Source organism: Chrysochloris asiatica, unplaced genomic scaffold (genome assembly GCF_000296735.1).
Source record: "Chrysochloris asiatica unplaced genomic scaffold, ChrAsi1.0 scaffold00333, whole genome shotgun sequence".
Lineage (NCBI taxonomy): Eukaryota > Metazoa > Chordata > Mammalia > Afrosoricida > Chrysochloridae > Chrysochloris > Chrysochloris asiatica.
Window position 1 is genome coordinate 911,780 of NW_006408851.1, and position 15,072 is coordinate 926,851.

General features: G+C 44.3%; 1 protein-coding gene across 3 annotated transcripts in view; it reads right to left on the minus strand.

Moving 5' to 3' along the window:
- MSH5 (mutS homolog 5) overlaps positions 1–11,287 on the minus strand; it is a 30,496-nt gene extending 19,209 nt beyond the window's left edge. For 2 of the 3 annotated variants that reach the window (XM_006875584.1, XM_006875585.1), the window contains exons 1-11: positions 11,153–11,287; positions 10,264–10,387; positions 9,572–9,652; positions 9,342–9,404; positions 8,438–8,559; positions 8,146–8,255; positions 7,874–7,909; positions 7,442–7,524; positions 6,761–6,806; positions 2,221–2,359; positions 2,020–2,082 (exon numbers count right to left, since the gene is read on the minus strand). In XM_006875584.1, coding sequence (XP_006875646.1) covers positions 2,020–2,082; positions 2,221–2,359; positions 6,761–6,806; positions 7,442–7,524; positions 7,874–7,909; positions 8,146–8,255; positions 8,438–8,559; positions 9,342–9,404; positions 9,572–9,652; positions 10,264–10,387; positions 11,153–11,287 — 1,002 coding nt within the window. Of the gene's footprint in view, positions 1–2,019; positions 2,083–2,220; positions 2,360–6,760; positions 6,807–7,441; positions 7,525–7,873; positions 7,910–8,145; positions 8,298–8,437; positions 8,560–9,341; positions 9,405–9,571; positions 9,653–10,263; positions 10,388–11,152 lie in introns of all 3 variants that reach the window. The other variant, XM_006875586.1, reaches the window with a different exon arrangement.
- Positions 11,288–15,072: the final 3,785 nt, after the last annotated feature.

Here is a 15,072-nt window from a genome sequence, read left to right on the forward strand (position 1 = left end):
GAGAAAAAAGGAAGACACTCAGTGAGATGAATTGGAAAAGTGGTAGCATCAATGGGCTCAAGCATGGCAATGATAGTGATGTTGGCCCAGGATCAGGCAGCGTTTTGTTCTGCTTTCATAAGGTCGCTATGAGTCAATACCAACTCGATGGCACCTAACAACAACAACAGCAACAACAGGAGTCCTGGTGTGGCACTGTAGGATACTGCACTAGACCACAATGTCCGTTTGAAGCACAAAGTCGGCGGTTCATTTCACCAGCCACTCCTCTATACATGATCGCTATGAGTCAGAACCAACTTGAAGGTACTTAACAACAACAACAAAGACCTAATGGATTTGGGTACTTAATATCAAAGGTTGCCAAAATCACACACAGAGAGACAGTCAGACCTTATGTTCCTCCACTTATGAAACAGTCTTGGAGAGACAGAAAAAAAATCAAACCTGAACTTGATAAAGTTTCCACATTCAATTATTAATTTACAGAAAATACAGGAGAGAGAGAAGCTTGACAAAAACACCCTAGAGAAAGGAATCAGTAAAATTCAGACTAAGGGAAACTTTATATGATAAATAATCCAGTTTCTTCAATAAATAAATTGTAAGGTGGTAGGTTAGAGAAGAAAGATGGGGAAGGAACATGTAGATTAGAGGAGACTAAAGAGACATCATCCCATTGCAATATATTGACCATGTTGTTTGTTGTTATTAAGTGCAGCCGAGTCGGTTCCTACCCATAGCGACCCTATATTGGGTTTCAGAGGAGCAGCTGGTGAGCTTGAACTGCCAACTTTGCAGTTCAAATGGCTTTGCAGTCTGGCACATTAACCCATAGTGCCACACCAGGACTCCAAATATTCATCATATTTGGTCCTAATTCTAAAAACTATAAGAAAATCATGACATTTAATAAATGAGTGAAATTTTAAATATCAGATATTTGATAATATTGCTGTTGTTAAGTGCCATCGAGTTGGTTCCAACCCATAGTGACCCTGTATAGGATTTCCGAGGAGCGGCTGGTAGGTTTGAACTGCCAACCTTGCAGTTTAAACTGATCTTGCAATCCAGCACATTATCCTACAGCGCCACACCAGGACTCCTTTTGATGATATTGTTATTGTTGTTAAGTGCTGTCAAGTCAGTTCTGAATCACAGCAACGCTGTTCGGGGTTTCCAAGGAGAGGCTGGTGAGCTTGAACTGCTGACTCTGTGGTTCACATTAACTCACAGTGCCACACCAGGACTCCTTGATGATATTAAAGAATGGTTAATTTTAAGTAAGATGATGGTATTGTGATTCTTCTTAAAAATCATTCTTTTAGAAACCAAGTGGAATATTTATGGATGAAACTATATGGAATTTGCTTCAAAATAATTCAGGAAGGCCATGGAGGCTGGATGAAACCCTGAAACTATTGCCTTGAGATAATCTTTAACCCTTAAACAAAATATCGCCTGCAGTCTTCTTTAAACAACACAATGCTTTAGCTTAGTTTATAAAGAATGTCTGCCTTGAAATTGTGCTCTCTTAAGAGTTACCTAATGGGATCAAATTGAAATTGAAAACAGCAACTCAAAAGATTAGACAGGAGCCTTAGGAGACAGTGAGTTTATGTTAATGAGTGAGGAGCAACTCAGGAAAGGAAGGTAAGAATGGCTGCACAACTTGAAGAATGTCATCAGTGTCACTAAACAGAACCTATAGAAATTGAATGGGTGTATGTTCTGCTGGGTATATTCTCAACAACAATAAATGCATAAATATCCAGAAAGGGGAAACTGGGTAGAAATCCATACCAAACAAGACTGGTAAGAGTTCACTGTTGTAACTACATGGTGAATACATGGGGGTTCATTATATTATTTTCTCTACTTCAATGTTTAAAAAATTTTCCGTAATGCAAAGTTTAAATAAAAAGTGTTGGGGTAAAGTTGGAACAGAGTACAAAGAGTCTGGAACAGAGGTTGAGGGATTAAGACTGACCTTCTGGAATTCAAGAAGGGAGGTCTTACCTTGTACAGAACCTGCCAGTCGCTGACTTTGGTGTGGGACAACTTCATGCGCTTCAGAATCAACTATAGTCAGACAAGAGGACAGCCACCATTTTTCTTCTCCAACCTCAACTCCCCTCCAAAAGCCCAGTATCCAACATCAGTCCTGGACTTCCTGCCCCACTCCTGCCCACACCCTCAGCATGAAGGCCTCCTGCTCACAGGCACATTCTTGATGTGACCCAGCAACCGATGCAGCATCTGAGCCATGTCCAGATTCTGGGGTAGCAGAAAAAACTGAATGACGTCCAGACGGGAATTTAGTTCTCCCAGGTCCTGAGTTGGACGTGTGAACCATAGTCTGGAAGGAGATGGAGGTAAAAAATTACATCTGTTCTGGCTGTCTTGGTTTTCAATTTGACAACATGTGTTTGGGGTCCCTGGGAACTATGGTAATCTGTATCTGACATACTATGGTATTTTCAATAACCTCATATGCATGTGAAAGTTGGACAATGAATAAGGAACACCTCAGAAGAATTGATGCATTTGAGTTATGGTATTGGAGGAGAACATTAAAAGTACCATGAATTGCCAAAAGAACAAATCAGTCTGCACTGGTACAGCCAGAATGGTCCTGGGAAGCCAGGATAGCCAGACTTTGTCCCTCATACTTTGGACACATTATCAGGAGGGACCAGTTCCTGAAGAAGGATATCATGACTGGTAAAGTGGAGGGCTGGAGAAAAAGAGAAAGATCCCCAATGCGATGGATTGGCACAGTGGCATTAGCAATGGACTCAAACTAGCAACAATTGTGAGGTCGGCTTAGGACTGGGCAGTGTTTTGTTCTGTTGTACAAGGGTCATTATGGGTCAGTACTGAGTGTTGTGGTTACGAATCAGGCTGCAAACCGCAAGGTCAGCAGTTTGAAACTGACAGCTGCTCCGCAGGAGAAAGATGAGGCGTTCTGCTCCCGTAAAGATTTACAGCCTCGGAAACCCTGTGCAGGGTCGCTATGAGTCGGAACCGACTCCACGGCACATAACAACAACAACAACAACAACATAGGAATGTATTGGCAAGTTCAGTATCCTTATCCATGTGGTGTGTTTACATATAGCTACTGAAAAGGTCCATGGTCCCAGTTCACCAGACACTCCTTGGAAACCCTACACAGGGTTGTTACGAGTTGGAGCCAACTCCATAGCACCTAACAACTGAAAACCATTGGGAGTGAGCATGCCTGTGTCTGTGTATTACAGTTTCATTGGGTAGGAGCATGTGTTGTTCCATGTGGCTATGTGACAGAGCATGTCAATATTTGAAATTTAGAGCAGTGTGTTGAGGTATTTCTGTGCCAACACTCTGACTCTCCCTGTGGCTGAGTAGGAGGGGTGAATCAGTATCAGTTTGTTCTTTTTTTTTTTTTCTAGCTGGGTGCAACAGCACTGAAATTAGTCTTTTCATGTTCTTCCTATGAAAGCCCCATGTAAAATAATGAAGTTTCAATTCATAATAATGGTCATCTCTACAAGAAACAACAAAGGACAGAGGAGAGTCATTTAAGTGGCTTCAATAGCTCTGTCTTAGTTTTAAGGGTATTGTTGTTTGATACAGCAGTTTTCAATAATCATATTCATACATTTTTGTGTGTCCCAAATAGTTCTTAAGAAATCAAATAAATTCGTATATAGAAACAGACATCTTCTCTGTGCTTGTCTAATTCTGGATACTCCAATCTTCCTGTGGCTATGAAGAGCGTGAGAAGCTGTAACGGCTTGTGAACCCAGGGATTCTTTTCTACTTAGAGTGAGCCATTAGACATTCTATTTTAGACCAGAACCAACATGTGGAGACCCTGGAGTCTATGATCCATTAACCCCAGGCTAGAGCACCCCAGGTGACAATAAGGTGGAAATCCCAACTTGATTTGAGGGTGGATTTTAGACACCTTTGCTCCTGGCCACAGAGGGTTCTAGTCAAAGCAGGATCGGCTAATCTGTGAATAAACCCATTGTTGTCAAGTAGATTCCAACTCATAGCAACCCTATAGAACAGACTAGAACTACTCCTTAGGGTTTCCAAGAGAGTGAATCTTTATGGGAGCAGATGGTCTCATATTTCTCCCATAGAGTGGCTGGTCAGGTGGAACCTCCAGTCTCCAATTTGAAAAGTATATAAGCTTCACTAACCTATCTTGTAAAAACACCCTAGGTGTCTCCGATTCATGTACTGCTAGTGCCAGAAGACATCTTAGTGATCACCTACTCAAGCCAAACTCCCTAATATTACAGCTAAGGAAATGAGGTTCATAGAGGACAAGCAACTTGTCCAAAGTTAAACTGCTGGTTAAGTAGTATGGGTGGGTTTCGAACTCAGGTCTGCGGCTAGCAAGGACAGTGCTCTTTAGGGCATACTGAGGTTATAACTCCTGCTGTGGCGCTGTGGGCTAATGCGTCAGGCTGCAAAGTCATTTGAACTGCAAGGTCGGTGGTTCAAGCTCACCAGCTGCTCCTTGGAAACCCTTTACAGGGTCGCTATGGGTTGGAATCGATTCAAAGGCACTTGACAACAACAACAAGGTATAAAGTCTGTACTCTGTACTCTGTAGCTTTAGACAGCTGGGTCATTACTTCATTATTTAGATTAACTATGAGATTCAAAGCTCTGTCAGATCCTACCTGAGGAATCTGTACTCCTCCCTACCTTTAACCCAGTTGTTTTCTCCACTGAGAAGCCCATCTCTCCTATCCCTGGCAGAGATTACAGAGCTGCACTTTAAGCACCGAAGAGTGTGTCAGTAATTAAATCACCCCACCAATTACCTGGAGATGACCTCAGAGATTATTCTAAATTAACCTCCAAAAGATACCCATTGCAAGGCAGGGGAGGTGGGAAAAGGATTGTGCCCTGTAGGCTAGCAAAGGCTTCTGCTCTGACATTTGAGATATGAGAGGGCCCGTGTATAGTGTTTGTGTACTGTGTTCACTCACCAAGTGCTACCAAGCCATGTGCCAGGCACTTAGGTAACAGGAATGGCGATTACAGTTTACAGCTATGAGAGTAAGCAGATTCACAGGCTGTGAATTCTAACCTGAAGTGATAATGCAACCAAAAAAACATAAACAAGCACTAGGTGAGCACACAGGAAAGTGTACATCATCTCCTTATAAGTGCCTATGAAAGCTTCACCGAAAAAGTGATAGTTCGGTTGCACCTTGAAGAAAAAGTGAGATTCTTGACAGGAAAAGAACAGGAGAAAGACTTTTCAGAGGCATGATGTTTCCATAATGGCAAGTGGCCCTAAATGACTGCAATATATTGTGAACCCAGTAGGAAAGGGATTGGGAAAGGAAGCCTGGAAATTAAGATTGAGATAAAGGAACAACCTTGAACATCATGCAGCTAAGGATGCTGACATTCATCCTGCAGGGAACAGAGAAGCCTCCTGAGGCTTATGGTTTCTAGTTTTTATTTTTCTATTTAAGGCTTATAAAATAGTGGTATGACATGCTCAGATCTCTGTTTTGGAATGACAGGCATTTTAGAGTAAAAGATGGATTGGAAAAAGAAGAGACTAGAAGCAGACAGACCAATTTACTCCAGAGTAAGAATGACGATAGTCAGAATCAGAGCAGCACATGTGAAAGACATTTCAGGGTAGAGTCAATAGACCTTAGTGAATAATTGAATATGGTGGGTGAGGTGGAACCATCAATCCAAGATTAATAGCTTGAGAAACTGTATTGCCAGCAATGCCATTAAGCCAAGGCAGGGAACACAGGAAGAAGGATAGATCTGGTGGGTGTCTGATTTAGATGCTCTGAATTTGAACTACCTATGAAAACTGCTCTGGTAGCATAGTGGTTACGAATCGGGCTGCTAACCTCAGGGTCAGCAGTTCGAAACTACCAGCTGTTCCGCGGGAGAAAGATGAGGCTTTCTGCTCCCGTAAAGATTTACAGCCTCGGAAACCCTGTGTAGGTTTCCTACTCCACGGCACATAACAACAACAACAACAACAAATGAAAACTGCAAGTTATGATATGCAGTTAGCATTCCACATATAGAGGTTGGAGCTCGAGATGCAAATTTGGGAGTCATCTGAGAATAGCTCAAATGTGAAGTGTGTTTTTTGTAATTATAGACACATTACAGTGTGTACACTGGTGTTTTATGAATGTGTTTCTGCTACTTGTTTGTGGTCAAGTCTGTGGATTATTAATGAGCGTATGTGTTGTGCTGACAACATAGAATGAGGAGAGTAACAGCTACTACATGGGGTTGTTGTAAAGATTAAGCCAGGACTGGGTAAAGAGACAATTGTTGTTACTACTAGATGTAGGGGGAGTGTGTGTGAATCTGTATATGGCAATTAGTAGACATCACTGGACTGCTGACCACAATGTCTGTGATTCAAAACCACCAGCTGCTCTGCTCCTTGGAAGCCCTATGTAGGGTCTCTGTGAGTTGGAACCAACTCAACAGGACTTAACAACAGGCATTAGTATGTACTCTGTTGTGTACGGGAACACTGTAAGATAAGCACTGGACTGCTAACCACAAGGTCGGTGGTTCAAACCCACCAGCCACTTTGCAGAAGAAAAATTAGCCTTTCTGTTTCTGTAAAAATTTACAGCCTTGGAAACCCATACAGGGTCCCTATGAGTCAGGGACTTAACAACAACTTGACAACATTTAACAACAACAACATGTATTGTATACATATAACTTGTGCTTGTGTGTGAGACCCACTCACCTGAGCAGCTTTTCTCCCCACTTACAGCGACATCTGTTGAGGATTCCTGTTGGGGGGTGAGGGGGGAGATAGGGAGGAAGCTTGTTAAAGGCAGAGAACCAGAAAGGAATGTAGGTGTGGGTGTGGGTGTTAGGCAAGCTGGCTGAGATACAGGACACAAAGGTAGCCAAAGTCAGCTTCTGGCTACCAGCCTGAGCTGGGATTACTGCACTCTGACCTAGGAGTGGGGCTGGGCACTTGCAGGAACACTCAGGCAGGAAAATACACAGGACCCAACACACACACATAAACATTAGACACAACCCTCCCATTGAGATACTCATGGTGAAACCATGTGGGGACTTGGGGCAATGCCCCAATAGATCCTAAAGCTAAAGACTATTGATAGTCTATGCAAATCAAAGACAAGCATTTACATACCTTTCTTTTTGACCTTCACAAAGTCCCTAGAGCAGTGTATACAAATTGTAGACACATTCATACAAATCCAGAAAATGAACTTCAGTTTGGTAAAGTAACCAGTTGATAATGCAAACAACAGATGATCAAACTCAGAGAAGGTACAGAAGGGATGAGAATGCTGGATGAAGTAGAAGAGACACCTGACCATGGTGGTAAAGTGGGAAGGGAAGGTTGAGACACACTTTTGTAGTATAGGATGAGGGGATGAAGCACACCTACCAAAAAGGCTGAGACCCTCCTTCAATCCAGTGGCCACTTTGTACACAGAAGGGTGCGACTCACTCTTAAATATCTGCAGAACACTGTCAGACAAATACAGGAGACCAGGGTAACTGAAGGCTTAAGGTTTTTGAAGAGAATGGGTTGGGGGGGGGCGTGGAGACTGACAAAAGGGCATATAACACATCCTCCTGAGATCAAGTCTTGATGTGAGGTTTACCCCTCACTTCTCTGTGCCTCAGTTTTCCCCTTTAGAAAAAGGAGTGTGACACCTTTGTGCTTTTCTTTCCTCTCTTCCCCATACCCACCTCTTCCTTTTATTCTAGAGAGAAATCCTTATAGTTGCTGGGGATTAAGGAAACTGGAGCTTCATTAGGATTATTAGAAGCATTAAGATTAATCCTAGACAGCAGCCTGCCTCTATCTCTTTACCTGTAAGTGTCTTGATCTATGCTGACCAGATGGGTTCTGAGGACAGAAACAAGGAAGGAATGGCATATGAGAGGTCTGAGTCCGTTAAAAATTTAGCTGCCCCCACCCCACCACCACCTTTTATACTACCTCCATCAGCTTCCCAGAGCTCTACAAACCCTCAGGTTCTCCTGTGTATCCTAGAGCTCTGCCCCCATCTCCACACTCTGCTTTATATTTCAGACTTCCCAATCCCACCTTGGCTCTGGGTGAGGTTAGGGTGAATAACCTACAACACAAATTTCTTAAAGCCCAGGATGGGAACGCTGACATTATAGTCTTCCAGTTCAACACCAATTCTTCTTCGACCCAGGAACTTGAGCAGCCCTCCAAGTGCTCGAACCTGGAAGGGGATCAGTAGTGGAATTGGGTTAATCCCAATGTCCTGGAGCCTGGACAACAGCAGGAAAGACTAGTATTTTCTAGTCTTTTCCAAGGCTTGGTCAGTATCTCTCAGGACCGCACCATAGGCCTGAGGTGTTTGTCTTCCCAACCCCTATTCCCTAGGCTTCATCTCATCCTCACCGTAAGGAGGCAGTCAAAGGGAATAATGGAAGAAAGGAAGAGGATTTTCTCAGTGGCAGTCATGGAGTCAGGGATGAAAGAGTAATTCCCAGAGAGTAGGCGCTGCTTACTTATCTCCAGACCTACTTGAGGGGAAGGGAAGAAAATAAAAGAGGAGAGGGAAAGACCACAGAATCAATTAGAAAGAACTGGAAATCTTCTAGTCCAATTTTTTTCACCCCATTTTGAGAATGAGGCAGTAGAAGCCAGAGAGATAATATGACTTGTCCAAGTGCCACAGAAAGTTAATAAAAAACTGAAGTTAGAACTGAATTTTCAGACTTTTAGTCTCATTCTTTTTTCATTCTACATATCAAATAAAGCTTTTCTAGCTGAAAGCATGACCTGAGAAAAATAAACAACTCAGAAGAATAAGATACTAGTCTGGAATTGGACCTTTTTTTTTTTTTAATCAAAAGGACTGTATTAATAGGAACCATTAAGACTAATGTTCTGAAATCTAATTAGGAAACATTCCCTGTCCATTTTGAAAGCCTGGGAAGGTGAAGGACGTGCCTTATGGATCATCAGAGTCACTGAGACAGTGTCTTTCTTTTTAAAAGGGCAAAAAAATCAGCTTTGGCTTAACCAGAAAAATTCCCAACAATCAAAGGTGTCTAGGTGTCAAGGCTCTCTTCTCAGGGGGAGGCCCTTATCTGTAGGCATACTTGAGTGGGTATCTGCAGTTTACTAAAGGTTAGTGGGACAGGAAAGGCATTGGGGAAGCTAGTCCTGGGGAATGGGGAACACAGACCCTAGGGTGAGAATAAGGATAAAGGGAGGCCTCTGATAATAAGGGTGAAACTAGGAGAACGGGTTAGGAAATGGGAATGTGGGATTGGACAAAGCAAAAGGAAGGAGATACCAAAATCCACACTTGGCAAAAATACAATTTCAGGTCTCTTAGGCTCTGCATGCTCCTGGAAGGCTGTGGGGGAGGTAAAAGAAAAAAACGGTCATCACCTTGTACACCTAAGTTCTTCTGCCTCTGCCTCTGTCCCACCTTCCCTTTCCCCAACTCTAGCTCCCTTTAAGGCCCTTCTGTCTTCTGGAACTTTCCATACCTTAGTTCTTACTTCCTTGCCCGATCCTTACCAAGTTTCCCCAGAAACCGAGTCATAGTCTCATCCTGTTTGGCACTTGTAACAACAGACCGGGGACTGACTTCATCCAGAACTTGGAAAGAGAATGGAGACATAATGAGTTAAGAGAGGTTTATCTTTAGAGTAAAAGGGAATCCATCAACCTTTCCTTGCTAACCCCCTCTCAGGAACTGATTTCCTCCCTCTAAGAGCAGGGAGTCTTGGGGTGGCACTATAGGATAAGCACTGGACTGATAACTGCAAGGTTGGCAGTTCAAACCCACCGGTCTCTCCTTGGAAACCCTATACAGAGTCACTATGAATCAAAACCAACTCCATGGCACTTAACAACAATAAGAGCAGGGAGTGCGCTGCACAGTGGTGGCACACACAGGAGTTAGAAATGCGATTCAGGGAAGGAAAGAGGAAAGAGATTGACTTGGGGGTGCAGGTAGGGGGCAGGAAGAAAGATTGTCCGAGAGTTTGTCACTAAACTGTAGACCCTTAGAAGAAAGAAATGACTGATCAGAACTTTATCTCCAGCACTTGATAAATATTGGTCGAATAGTGAAATGAACTCCTAGGAACAACAGAAAATGTTTCTGGGGGTTAAGTAATGAAACAAAATGCTATACAGACTGAGTCAGGTAAAAGCTGAGTGAGACAAACTACCAATCCCAGAGAAATTCATGGTTCTGTCCACACCTCTCTGGAGAAGCTTAAGGGTTTCATGGTCTGGAGCATCTGGCATGAAATGGATGGTGGAGTCACTAGTGTCATAGTAGGCAATGCCCAAGTATCCTGAATTCCACAGCACACATAAATGGATCTGACCGGTGAGGAAGAAAGAAAATCAATATTTGAGAACAAATAAATTCAGTTGTCATTGAGTCAATTCTGACACAGGGTCACCCCATGTGGTACAAAGTAGAACTCCTCCATAGCGTTTTCCTCCATAGTGGGCTAATGCACTAGATTGCAAAGTCGGTTTGAACTGCAAAGTTAGTAGTTCAAGTTCACCAGCTGCTCCTTAGAAACCCTATACAGGGTCACTATGGGTCAGAACCAACTTGATAGCACTTAACATTAACAACAGTGTCTACAGAAGAAGCCCTGATGATGCAATGATTAAGCACTCTGTAAGTAACCAAAAGGTTGGTGGTTTGAACCCACCTAGCAGCTCCCCAGAGAAAGAGCTGGCAAGCTGCGCATGTATTACAGTCTAGAAAATCCTGTGAAGCTGTTCTACTCCGTCACAAGTCAGTATCAGTACCTAACAAGAGCAAAAGCAGTTTGCCAGGCCTTTCTTCTGCTGTGCCCCTGGTGGGTTCCAATCAGCAACCTTTAGGTTAGTAAGTCACTGCAAACTGCTTGTACCACCCATACTCCGAAGGCAGGTAAATGCCACTCATTAATCATTTTTATCAAACCTCTGATTATCTCTCCCATTCAGTAAATGTGAAACAGACGCTCAGCGGAGGTAGGCAGTAAGGGACTTGCCCAGCTCCTCCTAACCCCTTTTTATCTCAGCATTCCTTAACTCCCAGTTCTCCCCATCCAAGCTTTCCCGAGAGAGATTGTAGTCCCCAGAGACCTCTGCTAGCTCTTCCTCTTCGTCCTCCACTTCCCCAGGAGCCAGCACTGGGGTAGACACTGGCAAGCCAGCTGAGGTTGCCCCGGGCCTAGGTCCCTGCGGCGTCCTGCCTGGGGTCGCTCCTAAGGAGGCCATGAACTTGAGACTCTGCAGATGCACGAAGAGATGGTTTAGCGTTTTGTTTCAACAAACTGCCAAATTCACTGAGAATTTCTGCGGGAAGGATGTAGCGCAGGGCCAGAAGCACTGAGAGCTGTGAGAATTCAAATGGGAGACTTTGAGGAAGCAATTTCTAAGGTATTTTACTAACGTACAGACTGCGGGAAACTCGTTCGTTCTCGTTTCTGTTGTGCTTTGTAAGGAGGCGGTCTGTGGGTCCAGGGGGCCGAGCTATACACACTTTCTCACAATCGCTGCCTACACTTTCAACAGCCCTAACCCAGCCGACCCAACTCGCGGAGTTTTCCCGCCGTTTTAGTCACCTTGGTTGCTACGTGCGCGAGCTTGCCCCACAGACTAACAGCCACGAGCCTGAGGGAGGGGCGGGATGCGCGCGCACACGCCCCATCCTCTTAGCTGCTATTGGCAGGACGAGAAGGAAGCGTGACCCGCAGTATTAAGGAAGCTGGATTCTGATTCGCTTATTTGCATTAGGAAACTTCAAACTTCCCGCCCTCTGCTGTTGATTAGCCGCCGGGCCTCGCGCCCTCAGTGTTTCTGGGCTTTGATTGACGCGGGGTGGAGCCGGAGAAAAAGTTGGCAGCCATGCTGGGTCTCACCTCAGTGGAAGGGACTGAGTAGGGTATGGGGGGTATGAGGAAGCCTACTTTAAAAGACCAGAGTCACGTTGTTTCGGGAGACTAGTGACATCCGCTCACCCACTGTCGTCGATTCTGACTCATTGTTGTTGTTTGTTGTTGTCAGGTGCCATCGAGTCGGAACCGACTCATAGCGACCCCATGCACAGCAGAACGAAACAATGTCCGATCCTGGGCCAACCTCACTACCGCTGCCACACTTGAGGCCATCAATGATGCCACCTGGCCGATCCATCTCGTTGGGGGTCTTCCTCTTTTTCTCTGACCCTCCACCTTACCCAGCATGACATCCTTCTCCAATGATTGTTTCCTCCGGACAATATGTCCAAAGTAGGAGAGACTCATAGTGACCCTGTATAAAGCTGAGTAGAATTGCACCATAGTTCCTACCACCTTGTGGCCAGTTGCCCAGTGCTTTATCCCCCTGCCACTAGAGCTTCTTGAGAGTGGTGATAAGCAACATTAATTCAACTTGTGCCAACAACTCTAAGTTAATATTTGTACCCTCTGAGTTAATATTTATAAAGAGCTTAAACAGTGCCTGGCAAACATAGTAAGAGCTACCTGAGTGTTATAAATAATTAAGTTGAAATCAGAAGTGAGGCTCGGATCTCAGCCCTCCTTAGCCTGTTTCCTAGGTATAAAGCATGACCACTCCCACAAAGACATTTCAGGACTTAATTTCAAACTTTCAGCCCCTGCTAACTGCAAGGTCTGCGGTTCACACCCACCAGCCTCTCCTCGGAAACAGGGTCAGTAGGAGTTGGAATGTACTCAATGGCACATAACAACAATTAATATCAAATTCCAGCAGAGAGAAGTATACCTGATACACCATCTTCACTCCTCCTAGGACACCTCCATATCCCTACACACACACCCTTAAAATAGGAGTCATTCATTCAGAAACCATTTATTTAGTACCTGGACCAGAGTCCTGTTGTGGCTGTGTAGAATAAGTACTGGACTGTTTGTCGCAAAGTTGATGGTTCAAACTCACCAGCCGCTCCTTGGAAACCCTCTACAGGGTCGCTGTGAGTTGGAACCAACTCCACAGCACTTAACAACAACAACTCTGGACCTGGTGTGACACTGTAGGATAAGCACTGGACTGTTAACTTCAAGGTCAGTGGTTCAAACCCACCAGCTATTCCTTGGAAACCCAATCTGTACAGGGTCTCTATGAGTCAGAACTGACTCCATGGCACTTAATAAAAACAACAACTCAAAGCAGTGAACCAGATTAAGTCTCCATGTAGCTTATTTTTTCAGTGTACGGAGGGGATGTGTGTGATGGAGATGGAAATAAACAAATATATACTTAATAAAACAGATCCCTTAAACATAGGTTTTTTGTTCCTGGTACTCTGAGATTGAGAGATCCTACCCAACCAACACATTATGAAAGTTGGTGATGAGATGACTTGGCTCTGCTGACCAGTGGTTGGAAAATGTCTTCAGAGAGAAAGATGGGGGAGTGAGGAGAAAGCTGGGTTAATGGTTAGTCTGGTAAATTGTGGAGCAATGGAGCTATGAAAATCTGGGGGAGGCTGGTGACAGCTCTGGGGAGTATCAGGGAGGACCACACCTTCCAATCTGGGTGGGAAGAGATTAGGGACTGGTTTACCAAGCAGAGGAAGAGGAGGAAGTGGAAAAAGAAGCTTGAAGGAAAGAAGAGATGAGATAGGAGCAAAGCAAGAATAAAGAGATAAGATAGGAGGGAAACTTCTCTGGTGTAGAATTTAGGGGTGCCGCCTTAAGCCTTAAATCTTTGGGGCATTCCTGGACGACTCCAGGAGAGGGCAGCGTTGCTTGTCATCTGGGGAGTTAAGGCAAAATATCTTGTGGGTAGCCATGCCAGCCAGCCAAAGTCAATATTGATGATTAAAGCAGCTGCAGCTATAACACTTCAGGGAAGAAAAGGGGAGGCAGGGGAGAGGCTGCCAAACCTGTTTGTGACCAGGACTGGCCCCATTTCCCTGAGGGAAGGTCTATGTAGGACACTGACCAGTTGGAGCAGGAGAGAAGACAATGCTGGGAAATAAGACTGGTTTGACAACCCACTCCCCAGTATGGGGGTCCCATCTGAAGATTTTGAGAATCTATCATGAGGAGGGTTCCCCTCCATGCTCACACACATACATACATACACACACACACACACACACACACACACACACGGGGTCTCTGTACATCCTTATTTGCTTGGTAGGTGCCCTCTAGTTGATTTCAACTCATAGTGATCCATGTGACAGAGTAGAAGTGTCCTATAAGGTGCCACAGGCCCCATAGTTTTTTGACACCATAGGGTGTCAAAGGCCCTATAGGCCTTTTTATCCCAGAGTCACTGAGTAGGTTCTTGGTGGTATAGTTAAATACCGTGGAGTCGGTTCCGACTCAAAGTAACCCTGCACAGGGTTTCCAAGGACAGCCAAATTATTAACCCTTGTGTTACCAGGGCTTCTTCTACATTTTGTTGTTGTTGTTAGTGCTGTAGAGTCAGTTCCAACTCATAGCAACCCTGTATAGGATTTCCCAAGGAGCAGCTGGTGGGTTTCAAATGCCCACTTTGTGGTTAGCAGATCAGTGCATATCCTACAGTACCACATTATAGGATGTTACAATCTAGGGGGACAAACACCAAATAGACCCTTTCTTTCTGAGAGAGACAAACAAGCCCTAGGGAAGCCCTAGGGAAGAGCAAACCCACAGAAGAGGAAGCACAAGAGGAAACCACTAACTGCTGGTTTCCAACAATACACATATCACCCCACTCCACTTCTCCAAGTCTCTAACTTTTAAGTCTCCAGTCTCTCTCTGTCTTTTTTTGTTGTTGTTTCTATGTCCTTGCCTATTTTTTGGGGAACAGTGGATCTTTTGTTCGAAAAAGAGTGATGAGGGGGAGACCAGAAGATTGGAGAGGAGAGATTTATGATGGAAGAGAAATTTTGGGTATTTACCCAGTTTGGTTGGCAATGTAGGATAAGTACTTGACCTCAAGGTCAGTTTGAACTGCAAGGTTGGTGGTTCAAACTCATCAGCTGCTCCCTGGAAACCCTACACAGGGTCACTATGAGTAAGAACCAACTTGATAGCACGTAA